This window comes from Xenopus laevis, chromosome 6S (genome assembly GCF_017654675.1).
Source record: "Xenopus laevis strain J_2021 chromosome 6S, Xenopus_laevis_v10.1, whole genome shotgun sequence".
Lineage (NCBI taxonomy): Eukaryota > Metazoa > Chordata > Amphibia > Anura > Pipidae > Xenopus > Xenopus laevis.
Window position 1 is genome coordinate 49109731 of NC_054382.1, and position 16602 is coordinate 49126332.

Sequence of the window (16602 nt, forward strand, 5' to 3'; positions counted from 1 at the left end):
ACTTAAAGATTAAATGTACTCTGGTTCGATAGATACTGGAAAATATGGGAACCTTGGCTCTCTTTCTTTCCTAACCCCCCCCCCCATTACAGGGTAGACAGATTTTTAACGGACAAAATAAAAGGTGTATCTGTTAGCAGTTAGGCTATAAACAATGTGACTATCTTATTTACACTATGGGGCTGATTCACTAAGCTCGAGTGAAGGATTCGAATGAAAAATACTTCGAATTTCGAAGTATTTTTTGGGTACTTCGACCATCGAATTGGTTAAATTCGTTCGAATTCGAACGAAATCGAACGAATCGAACGAAAAATCGTTCGACTATTCGACCATTCGATAGTCAAAGTACTTCCCCTTTAAAAAAAACTTCGACCCCCTACTTCGGCAGCTAAAAGCTACCGAAGTCAATGTTAGCCTATGGGGAAGGTCCCCATAGGCTTGCCTGTGATTTTTTGATCGAAGGATTTTCCTTTGATCGTTGGATTAAAATCCTTCGAATCGTTCGATTCGAAGGATTTAATCGTTCGATCGAACGGAAAATCCTTCGATCGATCGATCGCAGGATTAGCGCTAAATCCTTCGACTTCGATATTCGAAGTCGAAGGATTTCAATCCGAGGGTCGAATTTCGAAGTATTTTTAACTTCGAAATTCGACCCTTAGTGAATCGGCCCCTAAGTGTTTCTTTTACAGTATTAATTATTCAGAAATATATCTGCTGTTAAGACATGTCAACTCATTATGATGCTACAAGTTATGTAAATCCCCCCCCCTTGCCTTTGTACCCTATCCCCCCTCCTATGTTTAAAACATCTGGAAATAAAAAATGTTGAAAAAAAAATGCACTGGGATTACATATTGCCCAAGCAATTCAATTTTTTATCTACTCCTTGTGGTATTAAAAATTTTTGATAAAATTAGCACTTCCCTTTCCCATCTAATCTGGCATTTTGGGTCACTTACAGTTTCAGACAAAGTTATAGTGGGGAAATGTATTGAAGGGTTTTAAATGAAAAAAATATGTTCAATGAACAATTTTGCATAAATGTAATATAATTTTTGAACAAATGTATTTAGCAACCCCCCACTAGTGTTTATGTAAACATATGCTTATGTCATATGTTTCTTGTATTCACAACAAATATGATTAACTGTCTAACCATCACATTTCATAACATTTAAAATGTAAAGCCAGCACAATGTACTGTATGTATCCTTCTTTGTTACATTGTTTTACAGTGTGTAACCATTTTCAGTTCCATACTAGACTAGAATTAGGAAAGGTCCACGGAGATTTAAAATTAAACTAAAAAGTAAAATATAGCTTGGGGACAATTTTATGGATCCAAAGATAAAGATTTGCTTGCCCTAAAGGTTCCTGGATACTGAATACAGGGACATTTTAAAGTATTTGTTTCTGGCCGCTTTACAAGTGTTTCTTTGCAAAAAGATTTTTTATTGAGCTGGCTGCAGTGAACCAGTTTCAGATTTCATTAACCTATGTGTCTAAAATACTACTGTAATTCAAACACAAAAAGTCATATGCAAGGACTGTAACCAATAAAGTGTTCATATAACTACATCTCTTGGGTAATTTACCGAAGGACAATATTGATTACAATAAGTAAAACTACTGAAGCATTTTGCATTATGTTGACAAAGTTTGAAATATGATTTTTTTCAAAGTCATTTTATATATTGGATGTGATATACTATATATATATATATATATATATATATATATATATATATATATATATATATATATATATATATATATAATTTATTCTGTATAAAGTATATACAGTGTATATACAGTAGAAAGGTTGCGAACAAAGTAGCAAAACATACAGCACTCATAGGTCTTAAAAGTATGTTTATTGAAAATAGAAGGACATTTAAAATTCAACCTTGCCTTTTATTCTCAGTGCATTGCCTCTAAAGCACTTAATGCATTCCACCACTTTGCCTATGTTCTTCTATTCAGTGCTTTACTCCACATATACAGTATACTCTCATTTTATTCTCCCACTGACCTGAGGCTATTAACAGGCACATGTCATTTTCCCCTGAAGTTGTTTATAATACACCTATGTGCTCTTAATAAGTATTTAGTGATGCTATATGGGTAAAATAAGTACTTGTGTGTCATCTGTGATTATCAAAGACCAAAAGGGAACTCAGCTTCTGGTTTACTACAGAATGATGGGTTCTGTAATAGCTCTCTCAAGGATGAAGCACCCAGTGTCAACAGAAATGATTTTTCAGACATGTGCAGGTGTATACATCTTGAGAAGAAGGAGGTGTGAAACTTTTTCAAGACAGCGCCCGCTATATGTCTGAATCACACGCAAATTTAATTAAAACAAAAAAGGTTTTGTACAAAATTAATGCTGCTGTTTAGTACTACATATTGAGGACAATCAATCATTAAAAAGATGCTTACTAGAGGTTTACTACTTTTAAATATCTCTATTTGCCATTATCCACACAGTCTTTGTCAGAGCACTTATTTTGTGCAAGAGCACCATTAACTTTGAGGCTGGCACTGGGGTCATGAACAGCCTTAAGCATAGGATGACCAGAACAATATATTTATAACTAACACATAGAAATTTACGTAGACCTGGCAGGTCCCAGTACTTTTGGCGAAAGCAGCAGCAGGTAAATCGTTCATAATAAGGAGTCTAGCAGGCATTTATGAGCTAACAGCTTCTGTTTATTTACAGGTAATTGAGCTGCATTATTATTTATCATTTATCCTTCCGTCCTGCAGTATGAATTTTCACATTGAATTTGTTCATTTTGTTGCACTCTAATATGTCACAATCTTTCATGCTTTCTGGTGACCACAACATTTTATGAGTCACCTTTAAATTCCTCTTTAAACAAATTTTTTCAGACACTCTGCTATTATTTCTATAGTACTTGTGACAATAATTTAAGAAGGAAAGCAACAAGGAGGTCCACAAAGAAACCAGCAATGAGTAGCTAGCAGTTCCAACACAATGATAATGCATTTTAATTTTCTTTATAGTTCTTCTGTTTTCCGGGTCACTGTTTCCCAAGGTAGTTTCTTTCTCTAAACCTCCACTTTCACTTGTTCTGTTCAAATCTTTATTTACTTTCTATTCATCTTTGTTCCCACACATACATAACTGGCCATAAAACGGCTAATGTAAAAATATGCACAGTAGAACAATTATTCTTTATGCAAACTATTTTTCCTATACACATTTTTAATATACGTGTTGTTAATCTGTAACCTCATCCATTAACAGAGTGCATTTTGTAGCATGGGTCAGTGTGAAGTATTTAAGAAAACGTAACTGATAAAAAAAAAATGTTGCCATTACTTTTGCATATGTCTTTCTCAGTTTTGTGAATAATTATTTTATTTTTGACTTGTTTCAATCAAATGATTTTAGTGGTTATTTACAGAACACAGGACAGTGTGCACAAAATATATGTGCAAACCCTCATGTTAAATGTTTGCTCCATGCACTGCACATTTCATTTTGGAGCACAGCGACCTGTGTGTTACCCATTACTACAGCCCTGTTCCCTGATCATGGATAGTATTAATTCCAGGGTACTAAGCAAATATAGCTCTGTGATTGCCAAACCTCTTTACTTAATTGTTCAGGATTCATTGAGGTCTGGCATGATGCAGAGAGACTGGCAAATTGCTAATGTGCTGCCACTGTTCAAAAAGGGATCCCTCAGCCTTAAAACTATAGACCAGTTAGTCTGACATCAGTGGTAGGAAAGCTTTTCGAAGGGTTAATAAAGGATAAGATTCTTTCATCTTATCCTAGGATAAGATACTTTCATCATACTATGATTTTGTGCCAGCATGGTTTTATGTGTGCTGTATACCTCAAAGGTAAAAGACAAATAATATAGTGTAGTACTTATGAGTAAAATGTCCACATATACTCTAAAAGTTGTTCACACCCAAATTTTTTTGTGCTGTATGCCACTTTAATACATATGCATTCTGTGAAATGCAATCCCCTATAAGCAAAGGGTATTGAAAAGTAGAAATTGCACCTGTGGTGTCTAGATGTAGTTCCACAAGAGCCCACAATCTGATTTACTAGTGAGTTTAGCAGGTGATCATACTTACAAGAAGTAAGGTAAAGAAAGGCTTTAAGATTGGTAGGTGTCCTTAGCGGGTAAAAAGAAGCAACATGTGTGGAAGCGTTTAAACAGTTTTAATAAATAGTAAAATTTACACTCACAAACATTTCTAAAATTGCTTTAAGAACAATGCAGTGCATCCTTCTGGTGATCCGAGTCTGTTAGCGTCTCTCTTGGGTCTCCGGTTGCTGCTTCCACACTCCTATTTCACCGCTGACATGTTTATACGTCTGGCTTCTTCCAAAGAGCGATGACAGTATACAGCAATTCTATCTTGAAAAGTGTTTTTTTAAGGCTGGAGGAGATCCCTCTTTGACTGCTGGACTGGGGAAAGACCATTCGTTTTAGAGGATTAATTATCTGTATTTAAGTATGGTTTTATGTGTAATAGACCTTGCCAGACTAAATTAATTTCTTTTTATGATTCTAGGATGGCAGTGGATGTGATCTACTTAGACTTTGCTAAAGCATTTGATATAGTGCAACACAGAAGGTTACTGGTTAAATTAAGGAATGTTGGCTTGGAATATAGTATTTGTACCTGGATAGAGAACTGGATGAAAGATTACGAAGAGTGGTGGTAAATGGAACATTTTCTAATTGGACAAGTGTTGCTAGCATAGTTTCAAGGGGCTCTTTACTTGGTCCTTTGCTTTTCAACTTTTTATGAATGACCTGGAGGATAGCATTGACAGTACTGTTTCTAGGTTTGCTACAAATTTGCTACAAAATTGTGCAGAACTATAGGTTCTATGCAGGATGCTGCCACTTTGCAGAGTGATTTGATTAAGTTGGAAAACTAGGTAGAAATCTGGAAAAAGAAATTCAATGTTGATAAATGCAAGGTCATGCACTTTGGCAAAAATCATTGAAATGCAAGTTATAAAATGAGAAAGATCTAGGGGTATTTGTAGATAACATTTGTCTAATTCCAGGCAGTGTCATTCTGTGGATACTAAAGCAAATAAAATACTTACTTGCATAAAAAAGGGCATAAACTCAAGGTATGAAAACATAATTCTGCCTCTTTATACAGTAGGCCCCTTGTAATGCCTCATCTGGAGTATGCAGTGCAGTTTTGGGCTCCAGTCCTTAAGAGGGATATACAGTAAATGAGTTGGAGAGAGTGCAGAGACATGCAACCAAACTGGTTGGAGGGATGTAAGATTTAAATTATGCTTCTAGAATGTCAAGGTTGGGGTTGTTTGCTTTGGAAAAAAGATGCTTGTGAGGGCACACAATTACACTTTACAAGTATTAGAGGACATTATAGAAAAATGGCAGGGGACCTTTTTACTCATAAAGAGGATCACCACACCAGAGGCCACCCCTTCACTAGACTAGAGGAAAAGAACTTTAATTTGAAGCAACATAGCTGGTTCTTCACAGTGACAGTGAGGTTGTGGAATGCCCTGCCGGGTGATGTTGTGATGGCTGATTCTGTTAATGCTTTTAAGAATAGTTTGGACGATTTTTGGACAGACATGATATCAAAGGCTATTGTGATACTAAATTCTATAGTTAGTATAGATATGGGTATCTAGTTACATAGTTATAGTTACATAGTTAAATCGGGTTGAAAAAAAACAAAGTCCAAATGATCCATTCAAATGAAAACCCAGCATCCATACACACCCCTCTTCATATATTCACATACATTATATATACCCATATCTATATTAACTATAGAGTTTAGTATCACAATAACCTTTGATATTATGTCTGTCCAATAAATCATCCAAGCCACTCTTAAAAGCATTAACAAAATCAGCCATCACATCATCACCTGGCAGTGCATACCACAACTTCACTGTCCTCAATGTGAAGAACCACCTACGTTGCTTCAAATGAAAGTTATTTTCTTCTATTCTAAAGGGGTGGCCTCTGGTGCAGTGAAAAGATCCCCTACTATTTGTCTATAATGTCCTCAAATATACTTGTAAAGTATAATCATGTCCACTCACAATCTTTATGTCCAGAGAAAACAACCCCAACCTTGACAGTCTACCCTTATAAGTCTTCCATCCCTCCAACCAGTTTAGTTGCACTGATCAGAGGGATGGAAGACTTAAATTATATAATTTATGTGAGGGTATGGAGGGGTGTGTGTATGGATTCTGGGTTTCATTTGGAGGGGTTGAACTTGATGGACTTTGTCTTTTTTCAACCTGATTTAACTATGTACTATAACTATGTCCTTGTGCATGCAAGTTAGTGATCAAAAGAGGAAGCCAGCTGTGATGGAGCCTTGTACTTACTTCCTGCCATGTGGAGACACCCTGGTGCTGCACTGTCCACCTAAAGCCAGATTTAAAATACAGAACAGCACTGAAGGAAGAGTGCTGTGTTTTTTTGAATATGCACCAAGGGGAGCAATCCCCCACCCCCAGATTTGTCTCTAAATAAAATCTTGCACCCCTATAATCACAGAGCCATTGAGGCTACACGTTCTCATGGTGGCCACACTTTCTCTCATACCCCTCATCCCATTGATTGGGGTGGGATTGTATGCATTTACTTTATTGCTATAGTTTAAAACCCATTCCCAAACCATCTTCCAACTCAATTAATTTTTGGGAAGTTCAACCAGTTCAACTGTTCCTGCCTCTCTCTCTACATGGGTGACAATTATTTACAGACTGACAGCATTTGCTGGCCTAACTTTCTCAGCTTCAGTCTCTCCTCTCTCATTTTACTCTGAGATTCTTATCACCTATTAATATATCTAATTCAGCTGTGTAATCTTCTATTGACTCATACAATGTGGTGCCAACTTATTCCAGAGCACTATACTGACATCCAGACACAAACATCCAGTAAGTAATGAGGGCCCTGCTTACATGTCTTTGCCATCCTCCTCATTTTGTCCTTTTTCAAAGTTATCTATAGTATAGTCATGAACAGTAACAAATACAATCCTTAACACTGATATTCCACATTTAAGTCTCTACTTCTTTGCAGATATCTTAAAAAATAAAGTATATTACACCACAAACAGGCTATCCCTAGAGAAATCTACTTTTTTCTCCATCAAATATGTCTATCTATTTTGCTATTTACAACTAGCTTCCTAGGTCGCAACCCATCTTTTTTTAAATTATATTTTTATAATATGGTATATACCTTGCCCATCAATGTAAATGTAATAGTTTAAAACCACAGAAGATGAAATGCAGTAAAAGGCACTGAAAACATTTTATCTGGGATTTGATCTTACTGTGTATTATTAGGAGTAAGCTAAAAGTAAACCTTTACACAATCTTCTAAATAAAATTACCATTTTAATTAGTCTTGATGTGAATGTCTTCTTAAAGCTATAAAAAATAAATGTATGTCACTAAACACTTGTCAGTTTCAAGTAATTTCCTTGAATTGTGAATATATATCTACTATAATGTTTATAAATATACTGGTTTCCAGCATTGCATAAAAAAGGTAGATGGTCAACAATTTCCTATGAGGAAATTACATATGTCATTATTCTTTAAAAATGTTAGCAAAATTTCAACTATGGAGATCACAGATGAAATGCATATGGTGCATTGTAAACCTCTTTAAAATAATAACTCTAATTTGTTTGCTAGTTAATTTATTGGGTTGCTACTTGTAAAGATACTTTAGTGACAGCACATCCTGATCCTCTAGCGGTACGCAGTCTTGCGCCACTTCAGAGGCGTGCATCTGGTTCGGCTTCATGCTTTGTGAATCCGTGTCTCGTGATGGTGTGCGTCAGGTTTGTCTCATGACAATTTCAGTGCATGTACTTATCCTATTTAACCAATGTTTAGCAAATTGCTAAATGATCTTCTTGCTTCTTTGGACACTAAGCCTTGTTCCTGTTTGATAATTTTATTTTTTTGTTGTAACCCCATCTTTACTGACATCTCGCATCCTGTTGCCTGACCTGACCTCAGCCAGTCCTTGACCACAAATCCTAGCTGCCTGACCTGACTTCGGCCCTATCTCTGACCACGAATCAATGCCGCCCGACCTGATCCCGGTCCATCTCTTGACCTTGAATTGGTTATTTGAATTAGCACCTTATTATCATTGGCACTCCTGCCTATTTACACTATTCTCCCCTTGTTCTCACTCCAGGGATTAGCATTATGGAATCTGAAGGTGTGGCTTAAAAACTTCTGATTGGAATCTACTACCCAGGTATGTGATACTACTTGAAGCAAGAAAAGAAATCGCTGTGCATTGTAGGATTAATAGTAAACATTGTTAAGTAAATCTTATTATGTTTCTTCCGGAAATTGTTCTACTGTTTAAATAGAGGCAATAGGAATGCAGTCCATCCATCAAGTTCTACCAGTTTGTTTCACAGGATCAGCAGTCCATATCTTAATTACAGATGATAAAAGATCTTTCATTAAGAATCTTGCCTGCCAGTGTTATATCAATCCCCCTGCTGCTATTTAACATAGGAATTTATAGCACAGTTTTGACTTGCTGCCACTTTAATCAAACAGGAGAAAGGTCCCTTTTTAGTACACTACAGAAGGAAGATGTTTTAACATCACCAGTGTCAAACAAATCAGCAAATAACAGGAACTTAAATACTTTCAGGCTTTCCAGATTTACTAGTGAATCAACTTATATCCATTAATACATTTTTGTCTGTTGACCTCTGAAAGGTAGGAAGAGAAATGGTAACATTTATGGAATTTGTGAATGCCTTTTAAGAAGCCAAATGAAACAAGGGGGGAGGTCCCAGTCTTGATAGAGGCCATTACCGTATGAAAACATTTTCATTAACATACAGTTTTCCCTGGGCATCCAAGAGCAGCTCACAGGACATAAGATTATTAGGTGTGTGACCCCCATAAAATATAACTTTGATTTGATTTTTGTATTCTAACAAGAAATTATATATGCATGTTTTCCATTGCAATTCCATTTCCAAACTTTTTTTTTCCACTACAAGAAATGCTACATTAAAGACATGGTGACAGATATACAGTATGCTATTAAGTCCCATTAAAGGGCAGATACTAATATAACATGAAAAAATACTGCCTATACCATTAGCATAAGTCGATACTTGTGCAAGTGCAATAGTCCCAACCTATTTGTTATCGTTATTCTACCTGCAGTATACTGACCAGATCTAATTGGTAATTAGTTGCTAAGGACTACTTTATTGCAGTCAGGGAATACAGTGGTTGTGAATTTCAACCACAGAAACGTTGGTAGTGAAAATTAATTAATTGTACTAAGAAATAACTATTGTAAGAGGTAAAAAGTCTGTAAAAATGCAGTATATTTATCTGACATAATGTTTGTAAATGAATTGTACAGCAATTGATTGTACTTGCAACAATCAGCAACCCATTGAACTGATAATAAATCTGTTGGGAAAAAAAAGCTGAATGTGTATCTAATTTATCTTTATTCAAAATGGTAAAATGTATTAATAATGCACTTCCTCCTAAAGTATGTCTCTCTCATTTAGCAATTTTTTGGCTTAGTTAGTGCTAATTCATAAAAATGTATTTAACAACAGTTCATTTTCTTAAAGTAAATTGTCCTTTCTTTATTACAAGAAAATATATAATTTGGATCTCTGTAGCTCAATCTTTTTTTTATCTCTCTGTCTATCTGTTTGTGTGTGACAACAACGTTTCTCATTTATTCAAAAAACAGCTTTTTAAGGTTTTAGAATCATGGGTGTCTGCAGAAAATTTCCAGGGAAGGAAAGGAGGCAAAGGAATTGCACAGATTACTGTACTAATATTTTGGTATCAGAATCTAAAAATTGCATATGTATAGCATTCTCATTCTGTTACTGAAATGTTACCATCAATTAGATCATTCCAATTTGGCCAAGCATGTGGGTAGCATAATCAGGCTTTGATATGCTCATTTAGTGACCTCTCCAAGTGAGTGGATGTTGCAGTGTATGGCCATCTTAACTGTATTCAGTTGTGCATTCACAGAAAATAGGGGGTATAGTGGTTGAGAAAACCATTCCACATGTGTAAAATAAAATCTAAATATCCAGCTTTATTGGGGTGATTAAAACAGCAAACAGGCATCCATTACAGATGTTCTCCTACCCTATGACATGTTTGGTCACCTGATGCGTTTCATGCCTCTTTCTGGCACTTCATCAGAGGTGAGGTTACAGGAAATCCTGTGCCTTTTATACCTGTGTTCATTAAAATAATCTCAATAAAAAAGCAAAAAACATATTTTTGCTTATTACAAGTCATATCAGTCACAACAGTTATCATACTTTAAAGATATTAATCCGTACACGCTTGAAAAAGATGTCCATTATTTTTCACTTATTGGGTATTATACATACATTATGGCTGGAAGAAACATGTTACGTCCCAGTCATTATTGAGAACAAGTGGATGCCGTGTCTTTAAAGTGAATATCTAATAGATTTCTCTTTGATCAATTATTCTCTTAATATCGCCTCCACGTGGTCTCAATTACACACTTTCTAATTTAATTTGGTTAAAGTCACCCCCATGTCTACGAATGATATGTTTACCAATGACCGATGTTCTTTTATTGGAAAAGTTTTATTCTTCTATTTTATCCAAATCTATAGGTGTGAGGTGCTCTCTTGCCCTCTCTTTGAGTGATCTGTATGTTCTACATGCATACTGTACACCACAATTGCAGGTTGCTAGGTAGATAATACCCCTTGAGTCACATTTTATGTAACTTTTTATAGGAAAAGTCTCTCCTGATGTTGTACTCTTGAAAAAATCTTGAACTAGTATATGTTTGCACACTTTACATCTATTTTTCCCACATTTAAATGATCCTTGCTTTGCTGATCAATTTTTCTTTGCTTCTAATTGTCTGTTTTTAGGTTGTTAAATGCTGGGTGACACGTCATTAGAGATGGTCCTACCCCTTCTGAATACATACTTCAAATTTCCCAACATTCCACTATCCAACAAAGGATCTATCCTCAAAATATCTAATCTTTTGTTAATGATTTGTATATATTGGGTCCATCTCGTTTTTTGTTTGCGTTTTTGTTCAATTTACTCCTCTTATTATCTCTACTCTCCAGTGGGTATAGCAACTCTTGTCTGGAGGTACTCACCGCTCTTTCATATGTTTTTTTTTATCACAGTAACATCATATTTTCTCTCAACCATATTATCATCGCCTGGTTCTGGAAGGCATCCTACTTGGTGCATATGCGTCTGAGCTGCAGAAATTGCCCCACTGGGGTGCCCCCCAGTGCAGGACGGGGATGGCAACTATCTGCTGTCAATAGTGCATTCCTGGCAATTGGTTTTACATAAAGATCACATCGAATTTCACCGACATCTGTTCCATTCTAACGTGATGTCTAAAAAATCTATCCTTTTGTTGTGGGCTGTATGGGTGAAGCGTAAATTGCACTCATTTTGGTTACAATACTCCAAAAATGTAACAGTCTCATCTTGGGTACCACCCCAGATGAATATTAGATCATCTATAAATCGGCGATAGGTTATAATTTTGTCCCTGTAAGGATTTCCACATCCATAGACGTGGCACCGCTCCCACCAACCCATGCCTAGGTTGGCATATGTGTATATGGATACCATAGTGTACCATAGTGGTGCCACATCTCTGGAGGTAGAACAGCCCATCAAACATGAAAACATTGTGCGTTCAATGCTTAATAAAATAAACTCCCGTGTGAAGTCATCATATAGTTCAGAGTACCGTAACCAAAATTCCACAACTCGCAGTCCTACAACATGTTCAATACTGGTGTATAATGAGGTTACATCTAACGTTAACCAACTCTAACTCTCTTTCCATTTGACATTTTGTGCTATATGTAAATAATGTCCTGTGTCTCTCAGGTATGAAGGTAGTGCTTTAACAATGGGTTGTAACATATTATCAATTATATAAGACAATTTTTCATTAAGTCCAACTATACCCGAAATAATTGGTCTCCCTTTTATATTCTCTAGCCCTTTGTGGACCTTTGGTAATAAATGAAAGATGGGTATCTTGGGGGTGTTAACCACTATATCGTTAAATTGATCTGCAATAAAGACTTTTGCTATTATACCATCATGAAAAATTTGTTTCAACAAAGATTGGTAGTCATTGGTAGGGTTATATTGTAGGGGTTCATAAGTTTCATTATCATCTAATTGTCAAGAACATTCCTTAAAATAATCCAGTCTATTCATTATTACTATTGAACCTCCTTTGCCAGAATCTTTAATGATGATATCCAAATTTTAATGATGATTTCCAAATTGTTTCAATGCCATGCGTTCAGCTCTATTTAGATTATCATCTTTCTTTTCAAGGGTGTCTGCTCTCTGGATTTACATTTTGACTTTTTGCTCTTTCACAAAAACAACGACCAGCATTATACTTTATTCTGTGCTAATGAAGCAAAATTAATAAGCCAAATCAGTACCTTGGGCATATACATTTAGCAAGGAGAGTCAGTCCATCAGACAAAGTGGCCAGTTTGCTAGTCTGTGCATAACCAAAGCCAGGGCCGGGCCCTAGGCAACCCGGCCGGCCAAACCCCCCCCCAGCGCGCCCAACCATGATGATGTGGGAAGAGCGACGTAGGGGAGGGAGAGTGATGACAGGGTGGGTGACAGGAGGGAGGGAAAAACAACAGAGGGGTGGGTGACAGAGGGAAGGAAAGGGAGTAAGACTGAGGAGTGCAAACCTGGACTAGGGGTAGGTAGAAGACAATTTTAGAGGTAGGTGCCCAGTCCCCTCCTATCATTGCAACCTCGGCAGCTACCTCTTTTGTTTACCCCTAGTTCTGGCCCTGAACAAAGCAGTGCCTTGCATAAAAGAGAAATAAAAATATGCATGTGAAATGAGAGTGGACAAAAAGCAACTTTTTTTTGACACCTTTGCTTTGGCTGTGAGCAATCTACTTTCTAGGAGTGTCATGGTGGCTTAAAAGGCAAAGGGTTTAAAGATAAGAGTTATCCAAATGGAAAGCATGGTCAGACTGTACTTACATTATGGGGAGGAATAGGCAAAGGGGAGCTAATATCAAAAATGCAGAAAGAGGACAGGAGCAGGAGAGGGACTCAGGTACAACTATATAGATATATTTATATTATAAATATAATATCAGATATTTATATCTATAAACATATATAGATGAGTGAAGAGGCATATGTGTATTAGAAATTGAGAGGTGACTGTGGAGTAAATCAGTAGAGTGATAAGGAAAAGGGTACAAATGTCAATAACAAATGATAAGTGAATAGAGTTAGAAGAATTTAATGAGACAGTGGGACAAGGAACAGAAGGGGTCAATCTGCTTTCAGGCAAATGTCCTTGAGAAAATGGTTTTAGGCAAACTAACACCCAACCTGTACATTTAAGATTTATTAATGCGAAAATAATCACACTCATATGCTCAGAGAAATAAGCTGGCTTATCAGATGGGAATACTCTGCTCTGATTTTCTTCTTTTCACACAGAGAAGGAGCAGGACGCTTCTTACTTAGGGGAAAAAATAAAACAGAACTGCAGTAGGATAGGTAGCATACAAGGATATAAGTCCAGCCTGTTCCCCGCCCTTGCCCCTCATTGTGGACACATACCCTTGAAATGTCCATTATAGATATCTTTGCTTAAATGTATTTATCCACATGTTCTGTAAATGGTGTTTAAGAAAATACAAGAGAGTTAAAAGAGATGTCTGTATAAAATCACTTACCCAAATATTCCCATCCTGGTGATAAGGTTTCCAGTTTCTACCTGTGTCACTGTATAGCATGCGGTACTGAGACACCCAATCAGAGCTACTGTATCGTCCTTGTGTAGCAACTGAGCAAATTTGTTTCCGATTTCCAAAATCCACCTGTAGCCATTGATAATGATCACTGTCCAAAGGTGACCAACCACCAGCCTCTGTGGGATGACAGAATAATTTTAGTTTATTTCCTAAGATGAATTTGTAACTAAAGAGCACACACTAGAAGACGCAAATGATAAAGGTGGTTGGCAGATATTGTACTGCTGCAATAGGATATTGTATGCCTTTTAATTGTTGTAAAAACATGAAAAAACTTAAATACATGATATATAAATATATAATGGTGGTAACTGTATAATCGGTTCTAAAAATTACTTGTTGGGATTCTAAGTTTTCTGTTATACTTATACTTACAAAAGGAGAACTACTATTATAATAAATAAATCACTTCCCTGTAGTGAAGTTTACAAATTATTTTTGTTACAGCTTGTTCTAGAGATATTCTCAGCCTAATGTTATTTTCCTAAAGCAAACATCTCACTAATACTGTGTATTAGCAGTGCATTGCTTTATTTTTACTCTTGCAACAATCAGACAGTTAAATCTATTAATGACTCACAGAATGGATTGGTTGGTTGCAGCTTTAAAATAAATAAAGAACACATTATTACATTTGTTAATATATAAGGATATATACAAGAAAAATGATTTGTTAAAACTAAACATCTTCTTTAGTTTAGTTAACTGTTGTTCTCCCTTAAGTTAGATTGGATACCCATTGGCCTGACAGATGTATGCCTTATAAATGGCAGGCACAAGAAGTTGTCTACTGCAAGAAGAACTCTCTGTATTCCATTTAAAAGGCACAAGGAGTTGCACCTGACAATTCTAGAAGGGGTCAAGCTTCATTTCAGAGTGAATGATAACTAAGCCATATAGCATTTTTAGAGTTTTGCATGAAAAAACAGTGGTAAATTTGTAAAGGAGCAAGAGCCAGTGTGTAGCGAGTGCATCACTGGGTTCCAAACACAGCAAATTGTTGGCTCTGCTACAAACTGATGCAGATTACTACTATTTTATTTTACATTTATTTAAAATAATTTATTTTTTCTATGAAAGTATTAAAAGTATTAAAGGAAATGCTATTTCAGCCCAAAATAATTTTCACCCTCACCCCCTTCTGTTTCAACTCCTACCTCCTCTTCTCTATTTTGTTTATTGCCTTTTCTTTTCTAAACAGCTAGTTCTAAAGTATATACAACACAAGAAGCCATGTTTTCCTTCCAAATTCCGATTAGACTCATCATGCACGTTCCAAAAATTGTGCAAAATTGTGATTAGCAAAAGACCCAAATTATGGTGATGAAATGGGCTAATAATACAGTGTTGTGATTTCTGTCCACAGTAAAACTCAATTATCTACAATTAATAGTTGGACAGTCAATAGGGACAGGTGGAATAAATGTGAAATTATACAGGCAAAATACAGTAATTGTATTGATTTGAGAGAATGATTTTTATTTTAGATGAGAGGGTGTCTGTGGTTTCTAATAATACATTATTATAAAGCTGCTCTACATTCTGCCTAGCTTGATTTTATTCCAGTTCTGCTCTGCAGCCAATGAGTTAGGCATTCTCCTTCTAATTAAAGAAAAGACCAGTAACATGCAGAAAGCCTAATCTAGAATTTTGTAGTATTAGTGTTTTAATCCAATGTTTGATCCTATTCAGCTTTTTGACTCTCACATGGAAATTATGTAGCATTGTATATGAGTTTTGTAATGTATTATGATTTCTAACAGCTGCCCTGCAACTGAAGAAAGGCTTGAAGACTTTCCATACATTACAGTGAAATCATACAACCTCTTGAATGGTGGAGCTCAATAGTGGAGCTCAATGGTAGAGAACTTTTTCTCCTCCTCCTTGAATGATAGTTAACAAAATGGAAATAAAGATTCAATAACAGAGCCAATGCTGGGGCTAAACACATCAATGGTACTAAAGAGCAAATATAAATTATAAGATGAACTTTTCACTTTAATTTAAAACTATGCCAGTTAAAGTACAGCTGAAGTGTAAGATATCATAATATTTTATAATATTGTACTTCCTTTCAACCTATAAAATGTAATCCACACCATTGGGCTATCACACTCTGGCTTTAAAGGTCTACTTGTGAAAAAAAAACTTAAAAAAAACCCCTTAAAGTCCATTTCACTAACAATAAGTTTGTTATAGGAATTTTCATGAATTGAGATTTTATGCAAGAGCAAGTGCTCTTGAGCCAATGCCAACTTGTAGCAAATCTATTGATAGTTATCCTGAACAGTGTTCTGTCTTCAGCCATGCATAGATAGGTAGTTGTGCATAGGTAGGCATTATTGTAATAACTAAATTAATTTCTATAATACTTCAGGAATGCCTCTAAGCGCCTTGACCGTCGGGTGTGGGGAAGGGGACTCCATCGCACATGTGCAGCCCTTCGTTCGTGCCAGGACATTGCGTAATGTTGTAACAAATGTGATGATGTCATCAGCGTGTGCCCACTGTGTTTTGTTTGCATACATTTAATTAGGGTGTTTCTATTGCATCATCTCCTTGTCAATCATGGCTAGCTGATTGTTTCCTTGCCCTTTAAATTGCTCTCTCACCCAATCCTTCTTGCCCAAGTAAGCTTCTGTGTTCTAAAACAAAACGTTTAAAAGCTGTGTAAAAATGAATGGCGAGTTTATC

The 16602-nt window shown here is 36.0% G+C and overlaps 1 protein-coding gene across 1 annotated transcript in view; it reads right to left on the reverse strand.

Annotated features, from left to right (window-relative positions):
* LOC108719696 (contactin-associated protein-like 2) overlaps positions 1–16602 on the reverse strand; it is a 1103988-nt gene that overhangs the window by 655024 nt on the left and 432362 nt on the right. The window contains exon 3 of the mRNA XM_041567571.1: positions 13831–14024. Within this exon, the coding sequence (XP_041423505.1) occupies positions 13831–14024 (194 nt within the window). The remainder of the gene's footprint in view (positions 1–13830; positions 14025–16602) is intronic.